Here is a 22653-nt window from a genome sequence, read left to right as displayed (position 1 = left end):
ATTAAAATAAAGTTCTACTGCGAGCTCCTGATGCGTATCGTCCGCACAGACATCATCAGAGGATATTGCTCGTGCAGACGATACGCGTCAGGAGCTCGCAGTAGAACTTCATTTCAATACATTGCCTGTTACCATGCGATTCTTGTAAGTGCGATTCCTTTTATTTCATTAAAAGTTTTTAGCAATATTACTCTATGTGCACTCCTTTTTCTGGTTTTCATGTCATCTGGTCTTGAGAGACTTCCATCCCTCTGCCTACCACCTTATGAGCTGAAAACTACTTCCATGGTAATGATCGTACGAGGAATCAGGATCACCTTGTAAAGCCTGAACAGGTCTGTTTTCTATATGGCAATTCAGACCCATTTGATCTGGTGAGAGCCCACTTTTACTGTTCACTTGGTGTTGGGATTCTTTTCATCACGTTTGGATTTATATGTATACCAACAAGATGGATCACTTCTTTGGGACTTTTATTTAAGCCCTATTTCAGTATTGGACTTTATTTCACAATATCCTATATATTTTATATATATATATATATGTTCAATTGTACTCTTGTATATTATGTACACTCATTAGCGCTGCACTTTTTTCTTCCACTTGTTATTTTATAATTTGTTTATCAATTATGTTGTGCTGGCAGCTTGACTTGTTTTGGTACTAGCGCTTTCTGGACACTTTTTTACTATAGGATTGTGTATATGGGATTGTATGGTTGGGTTTTCAATACTGTTTTTTTTTTTTTTTGGTTGAACCGGATGGACTTGTGTCTTTTTTCAACCTAACTATGTAACTATGCCCCTCAATGCAGCAAAGTCAGCCTGTACCTTTAGCAGAGAAACAGCCCCAAAGCATAATGTTTTCACCTCTGTGCTTGACTGTAGGGATGGTGCTCTTAGGGTTATAGTCAGCATTTGTCTTTCTCCAAACACAGCGAGTCAAGGTATTCCCAAAGAGCTCAATTTTGGTCTCATCTGACCACAGCCTTTTCTCCCAATCCTTCTCTGAATCATTCAGTGGTTCTCAACTCCGGTCCTCGGGACCCACTAACAGGCCAGATTTTAAGTATTACCCTGGGGAGATGCAGACTAGAATACTGCAATCACTGAGCAGCAAATAAGATCACCTGTGATGTAATTTAGTTATCTTGCAAGCCTGGCCTGTTGGTGGGTCCCGAGTACTGGAGTTGAGAACCACTGATTTAGATGTTTATTGGCAGACTTCAGATGGGCCTGAACATGTGCCTTCTTGAGGAGAGGGAACCTTGGGGGCGCTGCAGGCTTTCAATCCATGACTGCTTATTGCCATGGTTTGTTTTGTGACTGTGGTCCCAACTACCATGAGATCATTTACAAGCTCCTCCCGTGTAGATCTAGGCTGATCCTTCACTTTTCTCATGATCATCCTTACACCACGAGGCGAAATCTTGCATGAAGCTCCAGACCGAGGGCAATTGATGGTTATTTTATAATTCTTTCATTTGTGAATAATCGCTCCAACAGTTGATTCTGTGGACATGTGTCTTTTATACACATAACGAGTTGTCGTTAGGAGCTCATTCCTAAATTGACAGGACTAATCTGTGTCTGTGGGAGCCAGAATTATTGTTGGTTGGTAGGGGATCAAATACTTATTTTACCCACTGAACTGCAACTCAATTTATAACTTTTTTTATCATGGTTTTTTCTGGATTTTAGGTTTATATTTTGTCTCTATCAGTTAAAGCGGAGTTCCTGCCTCAAAAACCACTTTGGGCCACCAGCTTGCTGAAAATCACCTAAAAAAGAAATGGATAGTCCCGATTTTTTTTTTTCAATTACTTACCTTGTTATTGAAGAAAATATACTTCCCGTTCTTCCACTTCCTCCCTCTGCGGCAACGGCCCGCGCTGTCTTTTCCTGCTTGCATTGAGTCCTGGGAGCTGAACATCATCGCTCCCAGGAATCAATGCACCTGCACCGGCCCCACTCGTCACTTCCGGTGCAGGCACGTCATTCCCTGCTAAACAGCTTCTGGGCATGCCAGGGCATTCTGGGACCGAAGAGGACACCGAAGAGGACACCCTGGCTTCAGCTGCCCTTACCTGAGATGGCAGCGCTGGACAAGAAATTTTCAAGGCAAGTATTTCTTCTAAAAGGTAAGTGCAACCTGGGACAGTTCAGAGGCTATCCATTCTGAAATGCACTAGCACTGATTGTCCCGGGGGGTATTTTTATCTAAAAAACATTTCTTAGGCTGGAACTCCGCTTTAAAATACAGCTACGATAAAAATTGTAGACCCTTTATTTCATTGTAAGTGGGCAAACTTACAAAATCTGCAGCAGGGGATCAAATTATATATATATATATATATATATATATATATATATATATATATATATATACACACACACACATACACATACACACACACTTTAAATATATTAGCGGTAACATTTTTTCTGTGCAATGATATGCATGACCAGGACAGGGTCATTTGTGACTTTGTAAGGTACAGTGCTTGTGAATGAGGAAGGAGTAACTAGTAATGTGTTGATTTTGGCAGAATCCCCAAGTGTTTGAAAAGTTAGCCAGTGTCAACAAAGGGTAGGATTACACTACACTTAGAATATATTTTATTTTCTGCCTTGTGCTATCATTTTTTAAAAATGTTGATGATAAATTCATAGTATGGCAATTTTACATGGTGACATTGGCTCAGCTTGGACTAGTGTAAGTAGCTGGAAATAACTGCAGTGGGCATCACTACTACAATGATCTTCAATAGCTTCCTGGTCTTGTGTGGAGCAGCTGTTCTGCTGCATTGTGTACACAGGACGTTGCTCACTTGACACAGGTGCCATTCAAGGGACATTTTGCACTTTTACAATGAATACAAAGGGTTCTCTGCTTGCATGAGGTTAAAAGTGGTCTCTGAATAGTGCCTGTGCCAAGAGGGCAACCTCCTGTGTTCACAAAGCAGCGGGGTAGTCACTCGACATATTAGCCAGGAGCTACAGTGCCTTGAAAAGGTATTCATACTCCTTGACGTTTTGCACATTTTGTCATGTTACAACGAAAAACGTAAATGTATATTTCATTGGGATTTTATGTGATAGACCAACAAAACCTGGCAGACAATTGTGAAGTGGAAGGAAAATGATAAATGGTTTTCAAATTTTTTTACAAATAAATACTGTATGTGAAAAGTGTGGCGTGCATTTCTATTCACTGGAATGAAAGATAAGCGCCCACTAAGTGTAGCTTTATGAACTTTAATGTAAATAAAAGCAAGGGACTGCTACTCACAAAGGTGATAACATAACAGGCACATCAGATGGTAGTGAGACAGGGTAGTCCTCTGGATGGTGTGAGACTAAGGGGAGGAACGTCCATGGAAGCAACTCTGTCCGAACCAGGCTTGAGTAAAATAGGGCCGGCCCACCTGAATGTGACAAAACGTTTGTACTGATACAGGGTAAGTGGTAACCGACCCGAATGGTCAACAGGGCCAGCCCCCTGAATGTAACAAAACGTTTGCACTAATCCAGGGTATGGTCAAAAAGGTCACACGCCTCCATCCCTGGTAATTGGAAGGAAAGTAAGGGGAGTCGGGACTTTAAATGAGGTTACAAAGATTTTTGTATCTCCATCCCTAATATAAACATGAAAAAGGGGGGGGGTTGTGGGACTTTAAATGAGGGGTGTGATTAAAATGACCATAAACTATACACAAGAGTATATGTGCATACACATCCAAACAAAAACATGAATTGGTGCACATGTAATTTGATTTATTTGTATGCACGGTTGTAACATCATAAAGACAGTGGATGCCATACAATAAATCCCAATAAACAGAGCATATCAATAAGTATATGAATACATGTCACAATGAGTATAAAATCAATTGTAAAAACATTGTGTAACAAGGTAGTACATAATCCATAGAAATTGCATCATGTATGCTCTACGCGTTTCGTGTATGTAACACTTCCTCAGGAGTTGTTGCAATTGGTTAACTATAAAAAAGGAAATAACATGAAAATCACAATGCATATAACAGTATAGGCGCCCATTAGGAAAAAGTATTTGGTGTATAGAGTTGCTTACAATTAAATTGAAGCTGTTGCCTCAAGGGACCTGGAAGGTCCTCTATACCATGCATACAAATAAATCAAATTACATGTGCACCAATTCATGTTTTTTGTTTGGATGTGTATGCACATATACTCTTGTGTATAGTATATGGTCATTTTAATCACACACCTCATTTAAAGTCCCACAACCCCCCTTTTTTCATGTTTATATTAGGGATAGAGATACAAAAATCTTTGTAACCTCATTTAAAGTCCCGAATCCCCTTGCTTTCCTTCCAATTATCAGGGATGGAGGTGTGTGACCTTTTTGACCATACCCTGTATTAGTGCAAACGTTTTGTTACATTCAGGGGGCTGGCCCTGTTGACCATTGGGGTCGGTTACCACTTACCCTGTATCAGTACAAACGTTTTGTCACATTCAGGTGGGCCGGCCCTATTTACTAAGGGGCCGGCAACTACAATATTACTATTATAATCTATACAATTATATATACCATTACAATTTTGAAAGAGGTCCTGATTAGAGTATATTGTTACTCTTTTTCCCTTGTTACTCGCCAATTGGTTGCTGTTCCTCTCTTCCCTATCTGCTCCGGGAGCTGCGATGCACTCCTGCCTCCCTTCCACATCCTTGTGATGCGGGGGGTGGGGGCGGGCCTGGCCGCAGCGCATCGGCGCCACGCCCCTTCCGTGTTGGTTAAGACACCACTTGGTTGGCCGTCTGACCAGCACGCTGACTCACCATCTACGTTCCTCCACAAGGTGCCGACTCCTGCTTGGTACACTGCTAGCAGTCGCCAGTGCTTCCCCTCTGGAGTGACTGCGTGACGCTGGGATCTCTCCCGGTGTGCGTTTGGCTGATCTACACTTGGTAAATACTTTGGACACTTGTCACTTTATTCACATTTTCATTCCTTTACGCCTTTCACTTTCTGGAATAGTGGTTTGCTTCTCTACACTGTTCTCACTATTATATTATTGTATTTTAATTTATTTTTCATTAACTCTGTTTCACACTTTTCACTTTGTGCCATACTGGTGATGCTCTATATCCACCCTATGTTCACCATCATTCAATCCTATCATTGTTTTACCAACACCTCTATTGATACTCTCAGTATGTATACACTTTTGTGGCACTTTATGTTGATTTTGCTACTCTGCTCCTTTTCTTGGCTTTGAGAGATCATTAATCTTCTCAATTCAATAATTGGTTACTATTATTTATAATATAATATATATTTTACTACAATATACACATTTAACCCAATTTTAGAAACCATATCAGATGAAATAACGGAATTTTTGTAAAATCTTACCTGTAAAATTCCTTTCTCTGAGTCCTCCGATAGTCGCCGTCGCCTCTAAGTCATCACTGTTGGGTATTGACTTCCGCTCCGCAGGAGTAGCTAGGCATAAAGACTTAGTCAAAAGAACAAAGGCGTTTGCATATACACACCCATGGAGGCTGTCCCATCTGGTCAATACCCCCCTGCATGACCACTCCCAACTCAGTTTGGTAGCATAGCAGTAGGTAATAAGAACACAACCCCAAAAGAGGGGCGGGGGCGGCGACTGTCGGAGGACTCAGAGAAAGGAATTTTACAGGTAAGATTTTACAAAAATTCAGTTTTCTCTTACGTCCTCCGACAGTCGCCGCCGCCTCTAAGTCATCACTGTTGGGATGTCCCAAAGCAGTATAGATATGAGGGGTGGGAGACGCAACCGTAGAAAAGGCAATGCAGTACCCACATCAGAGAAAGGAACCTTACATGCAAAGTAAGAGAACCTGCTGGGCAACAGAAAACAATGCTCAACAGGAGCAACAGCCCAGGAAAGCAAACACCAACAGCCAGGGACCCATAGAAAAAAACAAGGGTCCTTCATGGCACTGCCGCACTGAGAACCTTGCGGCCAAAGGAGGCATCAGCTGATGCCAGAACATCTACTTTGTAGAATTTGGAAAAAGTGTGCACCGATGACCAAGTCGCAGCTTTGCACACCTGGGCCACCGAGGCCCGATGCCAATAGGCCCAAGACACACTCACAGATCTGGTAGAGTGTGCTTTAACAAGGAAGGGTGGAACCCGTTCCTTCAAAGCATAAGCTTGTTCAATGGTCTGTCTGATCCATTTGGCAATGGTCACTGCAGACGCAGCCATGCCCTTCCGAGGTCCCTCAGGAAGGACAAAGAGGGAATCCGTCTTCCGAAAGGATTCCGTGGACGACAGGTAAACCCTGATCGCCCTGACAACATCCAAGGAATGCAGAGCAATCTCCTTCGGATGCTTAGGCTTCATACAAAGCGAAGGCAGGACAATGTCCTCATTAAAGTGGAACTCAGAAATCACCTTAGGAAGGAAGGAGGGTTGTGGACGCAAAACCACCTTATCCTTGTGAATCACCAAGTACGGAGAACGGCAAGATAACGCCGCCAGTTCCGAAACCCTGCGAGCCAAAGTGATTGCCACCAAAAAGGCAACCTTCTTGGACAGCAGAGGCAACGATATTTTCCGTATGTTTTCAAACGGAGCACTCTGTAACACGGACAGAACCAAGTTCAAGTCCCATGGAGGTAGAGGCTCCTTCCTGGGAGGAGCCAAATGTCGCACACCTTGAATGAAGGTGCGAACCAGGGAATGAGACGCCACAGGGCGTTGGAAAAGAACAGCCAGTGCGGACACCTGGCCTTTTATCGTGGCCAGCGCCAGGCGCTGGTCCACCCCAGACTGGAGGAAGGCCAACACTCTCGACACCGAGTACGAGCGAGGGGAGAACCCCCTGGACTCACACCAGGCGCAATAGGCCTTCCAGGTACGGTAATAGATTTTACCAGAGGAGGTCTTCCTAGCCTTGACAAGGGTAGGGATGACCTCAGGGGAGAGACCCCTGTCCCTCAGGACCTGGGTCTCAACAGCCAAGCCGTTAAAGCCAGCGACTGTAAAGCAGGATGGAAGATCAGACCCTGAGACAGGAGATCTTCCCGCATTGGCAGCCGCCACGGAGGCGCCACTGCCAGATGAACAACGTCTGCGTACCAGGACTGGCGTGGCCAGTACGGCGCCACCAGAATCACCAGGTGCGGTTCCGAGGCTAACCTGCGGAGGAACCTGGATAGTAACTGGATCGGGGGAAAGGCATACATCAGACGATACTGATGCCAAGGGGCTACCAACGCATCCGAGGCGTCTGCCAGAGGATCGCGCGTTCTTGCCACGAACCTTTCCACCTTTTGGTTTAACCGAGATGCGAACAGATCCACGTCCTGGGATCCCCACTTCGCACACAGCATTTGGAAGACCTCCGGGTGCAGGGACCATTCCCCCTGGTCCAGGGTCTGGCAGCTCAGATAGTCGGCCTGCCAGTTCTACACGGCCTGCCAGTTCTCCACACCCGGAATGTGAACTGCTGAATATGCCGGAACATGAGTCTCGGCCCATGACAGAATGTCGGTCACCTCCCGGGCCGCCCGGGCACTCCTGGTGCCCCCTTGGTGGTTGATGTAAGCCACCGCGGTAGCATTGTCCGTCTGTACCCGAACAGGACGGCCCCGAAGTCGGTCCGACCCCTGGAAGAGACAGAGTTTTATCGCTCGCAATTCCAGTACATTTATCGGGAGAGAGGACTCCTCCTCCGAACAAGTGCCCTGAGCAGACAGGTTGCCCAGGACGCCACCCCAGCCCGACAGGCTGGCATCCGTGGTAATCACCGTCCACAGTAACGGACGGAATGACTTGCCTTCCGACACCGTTGGGGACTGGAGCCACCACAGAAGAGCCAATCTGGTCTGACGACTCAATGAAACATCAGATCCAGGGACTGAGGGAGTCTGTCCCACCTGACCAGGATCTCCGCCTGGAGAGCCCGTTTGTGAAACTGGGAAAAGGGTATCGCCTCGAAGGCCGAAACCATCAACCCCAGGTTTTGCATACAGGTCCTGAGTGACGAGGACGGATTGTCCCTGAGGGATCTGATCTCGTCCTGCAAGGTCCGGAGCTTGTCCTCCGGGGAGAAGTGAAAAAAATGGTGAATACTGCGCTACCCTATGTAATAAGATTTACTTGTAATAAATGACTAGTAAGTGATTTGTGTTCACGTGAATAAATAAATAAATATTGCTGTGCTAAAATTAATATGCTTTCTGAGAACAATAAATATATAAGCAAATATCAAAAACCTCTAAAGTGCACGTGCAAACATGTAAACAATATTGGTGATAAACTTATAAAGTGCTGGTGCTTAATTGATATTATTTTCAATAAAAACTCATATCATATGTTAACAAAAAAGGTTTTCCAAGCGTGTATCCAGTGAAAAAAAGTCCATAAAAGTGAAAAATACACAAATAAGGGAAGTGCAAAAAGGAAGGTGCTCAAAAAAGAGAGTCTCTTGTGATGAAATGGGGATCGTGCAAGCCTTTGATTGCTAACACTCTGTGCCAAAAGGTAAGGTAGCCCACTTACCAGACGATGTGGATTCTTATGGCGTATGCCAATAAGAATCTAAAACGCTAAAAACTGCTGCTCCTTGGATGTGGATGGACTATCTCGCTATGGGTACGGATGTGCTTTCGGCATAAGAAGAAAGAAGGAAGAGAGACTCCTCATAGTGTAGAAGGTTAAACACCTTTATTCAAAATATCTTAGGAACACATCAATCTTCATAAAATCATCCGTAAAATTAGTCCATAAAAACCCCCAAATCCGACACTGCAGCTAAAAACTTGAATCCTCCAGGTAAAATCACTCCAAGTAAAAACATGCGTGACACAGCAAAAAGCTCAACCAAAGCAAACACTCGAGTATGGCTAAAAAAGAGAATACCGCTCATGAGATCCTGTATTGCCTCGCGGCTGTAATACAACAGGACGCTGGTTTACTCCGCTAGTGTACCCGGAAGTGTGGGTTCCGGCGTGCGGTCCAGCTACAATCTCAGGGCGAGGCAACGTGCGTGCCAACTTGACGCGTTTCGTCCGAATGTGACGTCTTCGGAAGTGGTGCGCACGTTGCGTTCCAGCTTGGTTATATGCCGGACCATTCGCTCATTTCCGCTAATTAACCCGCACTATTAACCCCTTTTGTCTTAGTCTATGAACCGGAAGCAATTCACTAAGTTCATGATCTGTGCTTAGTTGTTTTGAGTATGGTAATTTAGTGAATTGCTTCCGGTTCATAGACTAAGACAAAAGGGGTTAACCCACACTTCCGGGTACGGCGTACACTAGCGGAGTAAACCAGCGTCCTGTTGTATTACAGCCGCGAGGCAATACAGGATCTCATGAGCGGTATTCTCTTTTTTTTAGCCATACTCGAGTGTTTGCTTTGGTTGAGCTTTTTGCTGTGTCACGCATGTTTTTACTTGGAGTGATTTTACCTGGAGGATTCAAGTTTTTAGCTGCAGTGTCGGATTTGGGGGTTTTTATGGACTAATTTTACGGATGATTTTATGAAGATTGATGTGTTCCTAAGATATTTTGAATAAAGGTGTTTAACCTTCTACACTATGAGGAGTCTCTCTTCCTTCTTTCTTCTTATGCCGAAAGCACATCCGTACCCATAGCGAGATCGCCCATCCGTCCATCCACATCCAAGGAGCAGCAGTTTAAGCGTTTTAGATTCTTATTGGTATACGCCATAAGAATCCACATCGTCTGGTAAGTGGGCTACCTTACCTTTTGGCACAGAGTGTTAGCAATCAAAGGCTTGCACGATCCCCATTTCATCACAAGAGACTCTCTTTTTTGAGCACCTTCCTTTTTGCACTTCCCTTATTTGTGTATTTTTCACTTTTATGGACTTTTTTTCACTGGATACACGCTTGGAAAACCTTTTTTGTTAACATATGATATGAGTTTTTATTGAAAATAATATCAATTAAGCACCAGCACTTTATAAGTTTATCACCAATATTGTTTACATGTTTGCACGTGCACTTTAGAGGTTTTTGATATTTGCTTATATATATTTATTGTTCTCAGAAAGCATATTAATTTTAGCACAGCAATATTTATTTATTTATTCACGTGAACACAAATCACTTACTAGTCATTTATTACAAGTAAATCTTATTACATAGGGTAGCGCAGTATTCACCATTTTTTTCACTAATATCAGATCACTATCTCATAGTAGATAGTGACCTTTATTACCTGCTGCTTCCCAACATATTAATTAATTAATAATTTTTTACCACACCTTGGCGCGAGTATATTATTTACACTCCGGGGAGAAGACCTTTGCCTGAGCAGAGTCCAGGATCATTCCCAGATAGGGAAGACGAAACGATGGCGACAACGTCGATTTCTGAACGTTGATGGTCCATCCGAACTCCTGTAGCGTCTGTAACATGATGGACAGATCACGCAGAAGGTCTTGGCTGACACTCGAGATCGTCCAGGTACCCCAAGACCGCAATGCCCTGTGCCCTCAACAGGCCCAGAACCGGCGCCAGCACCTTGGTAAAAACCCTTGGAGCCGAAGCGAGACCGAAAAGAAACACCACAAACTGATAGTGGTCCTCTGCGATAGCAAACCGAAGGTACCTCTGATGACCCTCGAAAATGGGGATGTGCAGATACGCATCCTTCAGATCTATCGAGGCCAGGAATTCTCCTGGACTCAGGGAGGCCACCACCGAACGGTGAGACTCCATTCGAAACTTTCGAACTCGCACGAAGCGGTTCAGCACTTTCAGGTCCAGAATTGGACGTACTTTGCCCTCCTTCCTGGGCACAGTGAACAGATTTGAATAAAATCCTCGAAACCTGTCCCGATGAGGCATCGGGACAATCACCCCCTGAGCAAGAAGGTCCCACACCGCTTGGTGCAGATCCTGCAGACGCCCAGGAGGCAAATGAAGATTTGAAGCAAAAAACCTGTCCCCCGGCTGGGATAGGAATTCGATCTTGTAACCTGATCGAACGATTTCCTGAACCCATCTGTCCGAGATCTGGAGCAGCCAAGGTTGGAGGAAACCGCGCAAACGTCCCCCTACCCCGGAATTGGGTGAGGGCACCCCTTCAGGCGGAAGCGGATTGACCCGCCGAGCCAGCAGTGCCTGACTTCTGCTTGCCCGCCCAGGGCTTCTTCTGGTTACCCTGGCCCTTGAAGGGCTTGCCCTTCGATTGGTTCCGAAAGGCACGAAAAGATCCCTGAGTGGATCGAGACGCCGAACCCCGCTTGCCACGAAAGGACTTAGTCGACGGCTAAGTACCGCGACACTAGACAGGCGTGCTGCCAAAGGGGCCTCATTCAAGGCCGCATCACACAAATACATGATTCCTCTGTGAATTTCATCCACCATATCCAGCCGAGCAGGTGGAACAGCATCAGACACGAGGTTGCTTCTAAGCACCTTAGTCCAATCAGCCACCACCTGGGCTACCAGAACGGACGCGAAAATGGGTTTGAGCAACAAGCCCGCCACCGTATAGGAATGGCGTGCTAGGGACTCCAACCGCCGGTCCGTGGGATCCCGAAAAACCAGGGTATCCTCAGAAGGAATCAAAGTAGCCTTGTTTGGCACTGCCACAGTGTGATCTACCTGCGGAGGCACACACCATCGTGATTCCGTAGCCGGAGAAAAAGGAAGATAAAGCAATTTGAACCGACTAGGTACCAGGAATGGACGTTTTAAAGTGTGCCACATTTCATTAACAGTGTAATGAAACTCAGCGGGACAGGGAAAAACCTGTGCCGACTTGCGGGTCCTGTGTGTCCCAAATGAGGACAGAATGCCCGGGGGACTGGGCTCATCCTCCAAATGCAGCGTTTCCTTTACAGAAACAATCAATTCATTCATGGTCGCTTGCTCTTCAGGCGACCCCGGGGGGAGGTATCAACCCCCTCCACCTCAGCCTCCCCCTCAGACCCCAGCGGGTCCAAGGATGAGCGGGACCCTGAAAAGGGCACGCTCGCTGCAGCAGCCATATCACCATCTGGATCAGAAGAGAGACAATCTGGCCCTCTTTTTAGCAGCACGTTCAGCCATCAGCATTTCCATATTTGACACCAAGGTCGCCACTACAGCGGCCAATTCAGGTCTCAGAGGGGCCACAGGAGAACTGGGGTTCCCCACCAGAGCTGGGGGAAATTTGCTGTCCTGAGAATTCACTGCTCTAGCCAAAAAAACAAACAGTGCAATAAAGTGGTACTGCCCCATTTAAGATCGCTGCGGAGTGCGCAGCCCACCGCTAGAGCTACAATGACAAAGACCCCCAAAACAGGAGAAAAAAAAACTGAGCCAGAAGCGATAATACAGAAAGCAATTGAGAGATAATCTGCAGAGCTCTGCAGAGTGTTACCACCGGTGTCCTGCTTCAAGAGGAAAAGGAAGTGCTGTTAGAGGAGGCTGAACTATAGGCTGCATGACTCAGGGAAAATGGCTGCCCCATAGGACTGAATGGGAGGCTTCAGTAAAATGGCCGCCGAACATGCGGTCGGAACGATCGTTCTGCTACCGCAAAATGGCGGCGGATGGCGCCAAAACAGCATGTATTATTGCCCATAATGAAGCAACATGCCTGCCCATACTTAAAATGGCGGACCGCGCGGTATTACCCCGCTGCGGCCGACACACACAGTCTGCACCCCACACAAGCACCGAAGTGACACAGGGAAGGGGACCCCCAAAAACATACAGCACCGCAGCGCATGTACAAGCGATCCCCGCAGGGACCGCATAGGGAGTCACACAGGCACAGACATGGGGGACACACAGCAACACAGGACTGCCACCCCACACAGAGGTCCCACACAGAAGTACTTACCTGTACCAGATGGCGTGGGAAGCCTCTCAGAACGGAAAACCGCTGTCCTCATCTGACAGGGAGTGCCGTAGCCAGGGACAAGACACTGCAGCATTGCAGATGTGTCCTGTGAGGTAGCCACCTCACGGCTGCATCCCTGCTGCGAGCAGGGATGGGTCGTTCATAATGCCAGGACGAACCACGGCTGAACGCTCGATGGCGGGCTGGGGGTCCATCTGACCCTCTGCCCTGGAGAACCAGGGCGGTCAGTCCGAATCCCAGCACCGCATGATCCATCTTCATCCGAAGATCTGACTAACAACTAAAAGCTGACAAAATAAACAGCTAGTAAAGTAAGAAAAAACAGACATTTTCAAAGAAAATCAAATAAAAGATTAGTTGGGCTGAGACTGTAGCCTCAGCACAGGGAATCCTAACTACTCCTGACGCTAGGCAGAAAGAAACTGAGTTGGGAGTGGTCATGCAGGGGAGTATTGACCAGATGGGACAGCCCCCATGGGTGTGTATATGCAAACGCCTTTGTTCTTTTGACTAAGTCTTTATGCCTAGCTACTCCTGCAGAGCGGAAGTCAATACCCAACAGTGATGACTTAGAGGCAGCAGCGACTGTCGGAGGACGTAAGAGAAATTGAGATGCTTATTATCCCTCCTACTACCAAGATTTCTTTACTTTACATAACTTTCCATTGTTCACCCCCATGCATGCCTGGTATTGCTCCCTCAGCTCCCGGGTCGGACGGTATAGAGGACCTTCCATGGCAAGTCCCTTGAGGCAACAGCTTCAATTTAATTGTAAGCAACTCTATACACCAAATACTTTTTCCTAATGTACGTCTATACTGTTTTTTATGCATTGTGATTTTCATGTCATTTCCTTTTTTTATAGTTAACCAATTGCACCAGCTCCTGAGGAAGTGTTACATACACGAAACGCGTAGAGCATATATGATGCAATTTCTATGGATCATGTACTACCTTGTTACACAATGTTTTTACAATTGATTTTATACTCATTGTGACATGTATTCGTATACTTTTTGATATGCTCTGTTTATTGGAATTTATTGTATGGCATCCACTGTCTTTATGATGTTACAACCGTGCATACAAATAAATCAAATTACATGTGCACCAATTCATGTTTTTTGTTTGGATGTGTATGCACATATACTCTTGTGTATAGTTTATGGTCATTTTAATCACACGCCTCGTTTAATGTCCCACAACCCCCCCTTTTTTCATGTTTATATTAGGGATGGAGATACAAAAATCTTTGTAACCACATTTAAAGTCCAGACTCCCCTTGCTTTCCTATGGGTGATCAAAGGGGTTAATGTATGCCTGTATGCTTACTGTGTGTGTGTGTGGGGGGGGGGGGGTTCTGTGACAGGCACAGACAGATCGCAGTTTCAGCTTAGCTGAATCTTCATATCTGTGCCTGCCTGTCTCACAGAAGATCCGCCTGCTTTGTTTACATAAGCAGGTGGGTCTTCTCTCCGTTTCCCGGATGATCGCGGGAGGAAGGCGGGAATGACCGCCTCTCCTCCCGTGGCCCGCCCCCCGCTGTGTCTAAAAACAGTGGGAGCGCGGCTCCGGCGGAATCACATGCACTCCAATCACGTACGTACTACGTGACTGGACGCAGGGGAGCTGCTCTGCCGCAGTAATATTACTGTGGGCGGTCGGCAAGCGGTTAACATTAGTTGTTTGTTAGGAAGCGGAACAGGTGGCCCCGCTCCTCAGCTATTTAAGAACTGTCAGACGGCAGAGCTGGAAGACGGCAGGAGCCTTCTGTGAGAGAGGAGCTTTTTTTCCCTTTCTTTTTTCAGGTCAGCGGTGGCGCCTGGTGTTGTGATTGATGATGGATCTACACCGGGGGTTATTGTTTTTGATTTTTTTAATAAAGGAATCATCAAAAACAGTCTCTGTCTTTTTATTTATTTTTGGTGAATGAGTGGGGGGCCAAGATCTTGGTGCCCCCTTGTTAAAGGGGATTTAAAGATTCCAATGAGTCCCCTGCCTGCAGACCCCCACAACCACCGGCCAGGACTGTGGGGAGAAAGCCCTTGTACCCATCAACATGAGGTGTATATATATATATATATATGGACTTTTAGGCACAAATACTAAAAAATATAACATTTTATCAATAACAATTTACATAAAACACATGTATACATAATAAAGTGTTTTTATGTAAATTGTTATTAATTAAATTTACATTTTTTAGTATTTGTTCCTAAAAAGTGCATATTTCCCATTCTTTGTACACATACTGTAATCATTAGAATGGGCACTGGTTCCTACCACTTTTACACCCACAGTACCACCCTGTGTTGGTGTAGTTGTCAATCTCCAATCAACATGAGGACAAGGTGCTTAGGGGTGGGGGTGGGCGGAGCGTAGAATACGCATCCGAATCGCACTGTAGGGTTTAGAAACCGCATAGGACTCTTTTTAAATTTTCAGCAAATTCGCACTGCCACTGCACCACATATATGTGAAACGGCTCCAAAGAAAGCTGGTTTGATTCACATGTCATGCGAAATGGATGTGGTTGAAGACGCATCCAATTCGCATATATGTGAATGGAGCCTAAAAGCGCTAATATGCCAATGTAAAACTATGTGAAGTTTAATAAAACTGACCTTTTTCTCTTCTAGCTACTGCTGGGATCTCTAGGCTGTTAGGAAGGTACCAGGTGAAGTGCAATGGGTATCATTCCAGATAGCAAGGATAACTTGCCACAAATTTGTGGCAGTGTTGAATTGTAAGTCTGATAACAGCAAGTTGCAGCAAGCACATTTTCACTGGCAAGTTGTACACTTGCAGAGCACTTGAAGCACAAGTATAGTTGACACTTTTCCAATTTGTAGCAAATTTGTGTGGCAAGTCTCTAGAAAGAGCAAAGTTGCAGTGGTGTATTTTTTCACATATAATTTTATCTGCTATTATTTAGTATCTATATTTATTCAACGCCTTTTACCTATGCCTTTTATGTCTAAATCTACATTCCGGGCTACTGCGATCCCAGTTCCTGCCCATAGTCCTGCCTATGACCTTGCCCCTAGTAGGTATATAAAGACACGGCCATATGTCTGAGTTATTGGCATGAAGAAGGACCCAATAGCCCCCCCCAGAAACACGTACCGCCCCTTTGACATAATTTCCTGGCATTTGTGTTCCACGCTGGTCTCGTCAGCACAGCCGTCCTTCCTGGTTCTTTCTCCTGCGGCCCCACTCTACTGGTCGGTTGGGAACTCCACCATCAAGCTGCACATTGGACCACCCCTGGGACCACCGGTCACTGGATTCCCTGCCACATCCTATGATGAGCCTGGTTTATTTTAATGCTAGTTAGTGCATTTTTACCCTTTGGCAATAAAAGCCTTTTGTTTTCTTCACTTAGAGGCGCCTTCTTTTTGTTTTCTTCGTACCAGTGGTGAGTCTACAGTAATAGCTCTGCAGGTCTACAGCAAGAAAATTCAGCCACAATGACCCCTGTGGTGTGATGACTATTCACAACATAACTAAACCAAAACTTACAGCAGACTTACAGAATGTCTGCAAAGATCGCTGATCTTGCAATGCAGACTTGCTGAAATTGTGCAACAAACTTGTGAAGCCTAGCAAGTCTAGCAATAGCTTAGTAGGACATTTTAAAAATGGCAGCACAATTGCTTGCTATTTGGGATTCCACCTGGGACAGCTGGGACCAGTCACCTGGTGACAGGAACTGTACCAGGTGACTGGAGAAAAGCTAACGTGATACCAATATTTAAAAAAGGGCAGAGGCATATCCCGGGTAATTATAGGCCAGTCAGCCTGACGTCAATAGTATGTAAACTTCTGGAGGGGATGATAAGGGACTATATCCAGAAGTTTGCTAAAATCAATAATATCATCAGCAGTAATCAGCATGGGTTTACAAAGGGGCATTCCTGTCAAACCAATCTGTTAACATTCTACGAGGAAGTTAGCAGTGAGCTAGACAGTGGGAGACCTGTGGATGTGGTGTACCTGTATTTCGCTAAGGCGTTTGATACAGTTCCCCACAAACGGTTGAATTATAAATTAAGGTCCACAGGCATCGACCACAAGGTTTGCTCTTGGATAATGGTTAAAGGGGCATGTCCAAAGGGTGGTAGTAAATAATGTATACTCGGACTGGTCTTGGGTGGTAAGTGGGGTCCCCCAAGGCTCCGTTCTGGGTCCAATTTTGTTCAATTTATTCATAAACAGCATTGAGGACGGGGTCAGTAGCTCGATCTCAGTGTTTGCAAATGACACAAAATTGTGCAGGCCAATAACTTCACGGGAGGCAGAAATCTTGCAGAATTACCTGAACAAAATAACAAAGTGGGCAACTACATGGCAAATGAGGTTTAATGTGGATAAGTGCAAGGTATTGCACTTAGGGACTAATAAAACAATAGCAAAATACATGCTAGGGGGAGAACCTCTGGGGGTATCAAAAATGGAGAAAGATCCGGGAATCTTAGTAGCAGATAGACAAAACTATAATCCTTCCACTTTACAAATCACTGGCCTGACCACATCTGGAGTATTCTGTCCAGTTCTGGTCACCAGTCCTCAGAAGGGATGTGTTGGAGCTTGAGAGAGTACAGAGAAGGGCAACAAAACTTATTAGGGGATTAGAGGACCTTAATTACAAAGAGCGTTTAAAAATGCTTGATTTATTCTCCCTAGAGAAGAGATGCCTGAGAGGAGACATGATAGCAATATACAAATGCCTCAAAGGTGATCAGAGCATAGAAACAAAACTATTCAGTCGCAAGGAATACATAAGGACACGAGGCCATACAATGCGATTGGAGAAGCGTTTTAACCTCAGGCTACGCAGGGGGTTCTTTACAGTAAGGGCTACAAGACTGTGGAATTCTCTACCAGAAACAGTAGTAACTGCAAGGAGTATGGCTATTTTTAAAAGACTCTTGGACACACATCTCAAAAACATTCAGGGGTATGGGACAGGTTGAACTGGATGGACTATTGTCTTTATTCAACCTCAACTACTATGTAACTAATTGTAGCTGCCGGCGTTACAAAGGAACCATTAGCTTATGTTGCTCCTGCTCCCGATTCGGCCGCTTGCTTCCTCCACTGCTGGTGCCAGTCAGCAGCTCATGATCTGGACTTGCTGACCCACTATCCCAAAGCATGAGGCCGTGGGCCATGGGTTGAGCACCCCTGATCTAAACAATAATGTCCTACATGGATTTGACCTGATCATCTCCCAAAGTCTGTATCTGATTGCTGTCCCCAAATTGCATTTATTTTCCTCCTCCTTTCCTGCTCCATCAATTGATTAAAAAAAAGATAACATTTACAGTTCAACCTGTGGCCACGGGACTGCATGCAGCCCTTTGGCACTTATTGTGTGGTCCTCAGGGCCCCTGCAAACAGGTGCTTACTCAAGTCAGTGAAGGAAAGATATTCTGTAGAATGGCTTCTAATAATTACCGATTTGGGTTATTTTTTTCACCCTTTTTTTTTGCTGTCCATCCCTTTACTTTGTAATTTTTTTCTCATCTTTTATAATCTCCTTTTGCATGTTGGAAGGCTCTGACCATCTCTAGTAGCATGCCGGTAGGCTCTGACCATCTCTTGTGGCATGCCATTACATAGTAACATAGTTACTGAGGCTGAAAAAAAGACACTAGTCCATCCAGTTCAACCTATGATGTGTGTGTGTGTTAGTACATTGTATACCCCTGTATGTTGTGGTCGTTAAGGTGCCCATCTAATAGTTTTTTGAAACTATCGATGCTTCCTGCTGATACCACTGCTTGTGGAAGAGAATTCCACATTCTTACCGCTCTGATGGTAAATAACCCTTTACGCAGTAAGGTTAAACCGCATCTCTTCTCATTTTTGTGAATGGTCGTGTGTCCTTTTATATTCCCTTTTGCTGAAAGTTTTTTTTCCCTATGCTAGGGTTCCCAGTACGGTATTTGTACATTGATGTCATATCCCCTCTCAAGTGTCTCTTCTCCAGAGAGAATAAGTTCAATGCTTGTAGTCTTTCCTCATAGCTGAAGTCCTCCATTCCCTTCATTACCTTTGTTGCCCTTCTCTGGACTCTCTCCAGTTCCAGCACATTCTTCCTGAGGACCGGTGCCAAGAACTGGACGGCATAATCGAGATGGGGCCGGACCAGAGTGTTTTAGAGTGTTTTATAGTGGGAGAATTATTGTTTTGTGAATCTCCTTTTTTAAGCATGCCAGTATTTTGTTGACTTTGCTTGCAGCAACTTGGCATTGTATGCCATTGCTGAACTTGTCGTCTAACAGGACCCCCAGGTCCTTTTCCATCTTTGATTCCTCCAAAGGTTCTCCCCTTGTGAGTAACTTGCATTCCTGTATCTGACACTCAAATGCATTACCTTACATTACCTTACATTTTCCAACAACAAACCTTATTTGCCATGTAGATGCCCACCCCATTATTTTGTTCAGGTTTTCTAGTAAGGTTTCCTGTGTAGAAGTTATTGCCTTGTTTAATTTAGTATCATCCGCAAATACTGAGATGAGCTGTTTATCCCATACTCTAGATCGTTTTAGAATTAATTAAACAGGTTTGGTCCTAGGACAGGTCCTTGGCGGACCCAACTTTCCGCACCAGACCATTCCAAGTACTCCCCATTTATCACCACCCTTTGGACTCGCCCCTGAAGCCAGTTTTCAATCCAGGTACTCACCCAATGGTCCATACCTATGTAACTTAGTTTGTACAGTAAACATTTGAGGGGAACTGTATCAAATGCCTTTGGAAAATCCAGATACACTACAGCCACAGGCCTTCCTTTATCTAGATGGCAGCTCACTTCTTCATAGAAGGTTAATAGATTGGTCTGGCAAGAACGATGTTTCATGAATCCATGCTAATTACTACTAATGATACCGATTTCATTACTAAAATCTTGTAACATAGTCCCATATCATCCCCTCCAATAGCTTGCAGACTATTGATGTTAGGCTAACCGGCCTATAGTTACCCGGGATATATCTCAGCCCTTTTTAAATATCGGTGCCACATTAGGCTCTGATCATCTCTTGTGTAATGCCATTAGGCTCTGACAATCTCTTGTTGCTTGCTGGTAGGCTCTGACCACCTCTTGTGGCATGTCGGTAGGCTTTAATCACCTCTTGTGACATGCTACTAGGCTCTAACCATCTCTTGTGGCATGCCATTAGGCTCTGACCATCTCTTGCGGCATGCCATTAGAGCCTAATGGCATGCCACAAGAGATGGTCATAGCCTGCTGGCACGCCACAAGAGATGGTCATAGCCTACTGGCACGCCTCAAGAGATGGTCATAGCCTACTGGCACGCCACAAGAGATGGTCAGAGCCTACTGGCACGCCACAAGAGATGGTCAGAGCCTACTGGCACGCCACAAGAGATGGTCAGAGCCTACTGGCACGCCGCAAGAGATGGTCAGAGCCTAATGGCACGCCGCAAGAGATGGTCAGAGCCTAATGGCACGCCACAAGAGATGGTCAGAGCCTACTGGCACGCCGCAAGAGATGGTCAGAGCCTAATGGCACGCCGCAAGAGATGGTCAGAGCCAACGGGCATGCCACAAGAGATGGTCAGAGCCAACGGGCATGCCACAAGAGATGGTCAGAGCCAACGGGCATGCCACAAGAGATGGTCAGAGCCAACGGGCATGCCACAAGAGATGGTCAGAGCCTAATGGCATGCCAAAAGAGGTGGTCACAGCCTGTTGCATGTTTTCACTCTCTAAAAGCTTCATGTAGTTAGTATATCATAAATGAAATGTTATAGGCAGCCCTTTACACTGCACTTGAGACCCCCAATAACAAATAAGTTAACCAGCACTGATTTAAAGGACACCAGATATGGAATCTCTGCTGGAATATACAGTATTTCTACATTGCAGTCATAACTCCTCTCAGACCAACCAACAAGATTGTGAAATAATCAGATGACTAGTGTAGTCTGTGCTTTTCATTTTACAGTAAACCCTCAGAACACCAATAGTATTGTCCTATGAGAAAATACTTCTAATGAGGATCTGCCAGTGACAGAACAGTGACAAGCAATGTTCCTATCCTAGATTCCCTGTAATGACCAGGATATCTATATATAATGCTGTCCCCTCACAATGAAATAACCTTTGCAGTGTCCTTCCCTGGGTACTGCGAGCCGTGCTCTCTCCTTGGCACTCACCCTCCAGCTTTTTGGCCTCGGACCAAGCCTGTCCTTTCTTCTCTCTTTCTTCCACCACAATACAGCAGCCAACGCAGGCAGGGAAGCGCCAGGCAAGCTGCTGACAGCCGCTCGGAACATGTTTTCTTACAGTGAGCCGTGTGCGGAGTGCGGAGTTTATGTCTCCGGTATGAGGGGCGGGGCTCTCTAGGAATGGGAGGAGCTTGGACATGACTGACACCTTCATGTACAGGTAAAGGGGCGGATGCCGGACAGGGGCGTTTCCTGCTCATCTGCTGTACAACGTGTACACGATTTAACTCTTTTCATGCCAGGTTCTCTCTATCACTCCACTCTTGTGGTTGGGCTGTTATTATTATTGTGTTGTTTCTCAATAACATGTACAGAGTCAATTACTCATGATAACCCCATAAAACTCTTTTTAAAGCAGTGAGACAGCAAAGTTATAGAGAAACAGCTATCATTTCCGTGACACATAACATAATGGTGCACGTTTTCACACTTTATTGGATCGCAAAAAAAATATACATTTGGACCACATCAGTCATGTTTTCAGCTACAGTATAAATACATTTTTCAGGCATCCCAACCTGCAAAAACTCATTTCAGGGAGGTGGCACTCCACGCCGCGCCGCCATACCCCCCCGTGCTAATTTATCACAACTAGAGGATGATCAAATAAAACGGATTTCAAATACAGAGGTTTACTATATTAAAGAAACACTCTAACCACCATGACCACTTCAGTGATTTGACGTGGTGATGGTGGGAGGAGTCAGAAACACTGCACATGCTGGGATATTTCCAGTTATGTGCTGGGCGATAGTTGCACCCCTAGACTTAGGCAGCCAGAAAATGTCATGTCCTTATTTATACATGTATGAACAACGACATGACATATTATGACAAAACACAACTAGTTATGAAAAAACATATTGCAACAAGTTACAAACGCTAATGCACATACCTTTTCTACTTATTTTGCAGACTGCTGGCGGTTACTGCTGGCGGGTAATGCTGGCGGGTAATGCTGGTGGTTACTGCTAGTGGGTAATGCTGGTGGTTACTGGTGGTGGGTAGTGCTGGTGGGTAATGCTGGTGGTTACTGTTAGTGGGTAATGCTGGTGGTTACTGGTGGTGGGTAGTGCTGGCGGGTAATGCTGGTGGTTACTGCTAGTGGGTAGTGCTGGTGGGTAATGCTGGTGGTCACTGGTGGTGGGTAGTGCTGGCGGGTAATGCTGGTGGTTACTGCTGGTGGGTAGTGCTGACGGGTAATGCTGGTGGTTACTGCTGGTGGGTAGCACTGATGGTTAGTGCTGGCGAGTAATTCTGGCGGGTACTGCTGGTGGTTACTGCTGGCGGGTAATGCTGGTGGGTACTGCTGGTGGGTAGTGCTGATGGGTAGTGCTGGCGGGTACTGCTGGCAGGTAGTGCTGGTGGGTACTGCTGGCAGGTAATGCTGGCGGGTACTGCTGGTGGTTACTGCTGGCGGGTAATGCTGGTGGGTACTGCTGATGGGTAGCGCTGGCGGGTATTGCGGGCAGGTAGTGCTGGTGGTTACTGCTGACGGTTACTGCTGGCAGGT

General features: G+C 45.5%; 1 protein-coding gene across 1 annotated transcript in view; it reads right to left on the bottom strand.

Moving 5' to 3' along the window:
* Positions 1 to 21243, bottom strand: part of LOC309543186 (cytosolic phospholipase A2 zeta-like) — a 166771-nt gene extending 145528 nt beyond the window's left edge. The window contains exon 1 of the mRNA XM_082242594.1: positions 21069 to 21243. Coding sequence (XP_082098720.1) covers positions 21069 to 21188 — 120 coding nt within the window. The 5' untranslated portion in view covers positions 21189 to 21243. The remainder of the gene's footprint in view (positions 1 to 21068) is intronic.
* Positions 21244 to 22653: the final 1410 nt, after the last annotated feature.

Source organism: Pelophylax lessonae (assembly GCF_965119305.1).
Source record: "Pelophylax lessonae genome assembly, chromosome: 13".
In the NCBI taxonomy this organism is placed as follows: Eukaryota; Metazoa; Chordata; class Amphibia; order Anura; family Ranidae; genus Pelophylax; species Pelophylax lessonae.
The sequence above is the reverse complement of the archived record's forward strand: the minus strand, read 5'-3'. Positions and strand labels throughout refer to the sequence as shown.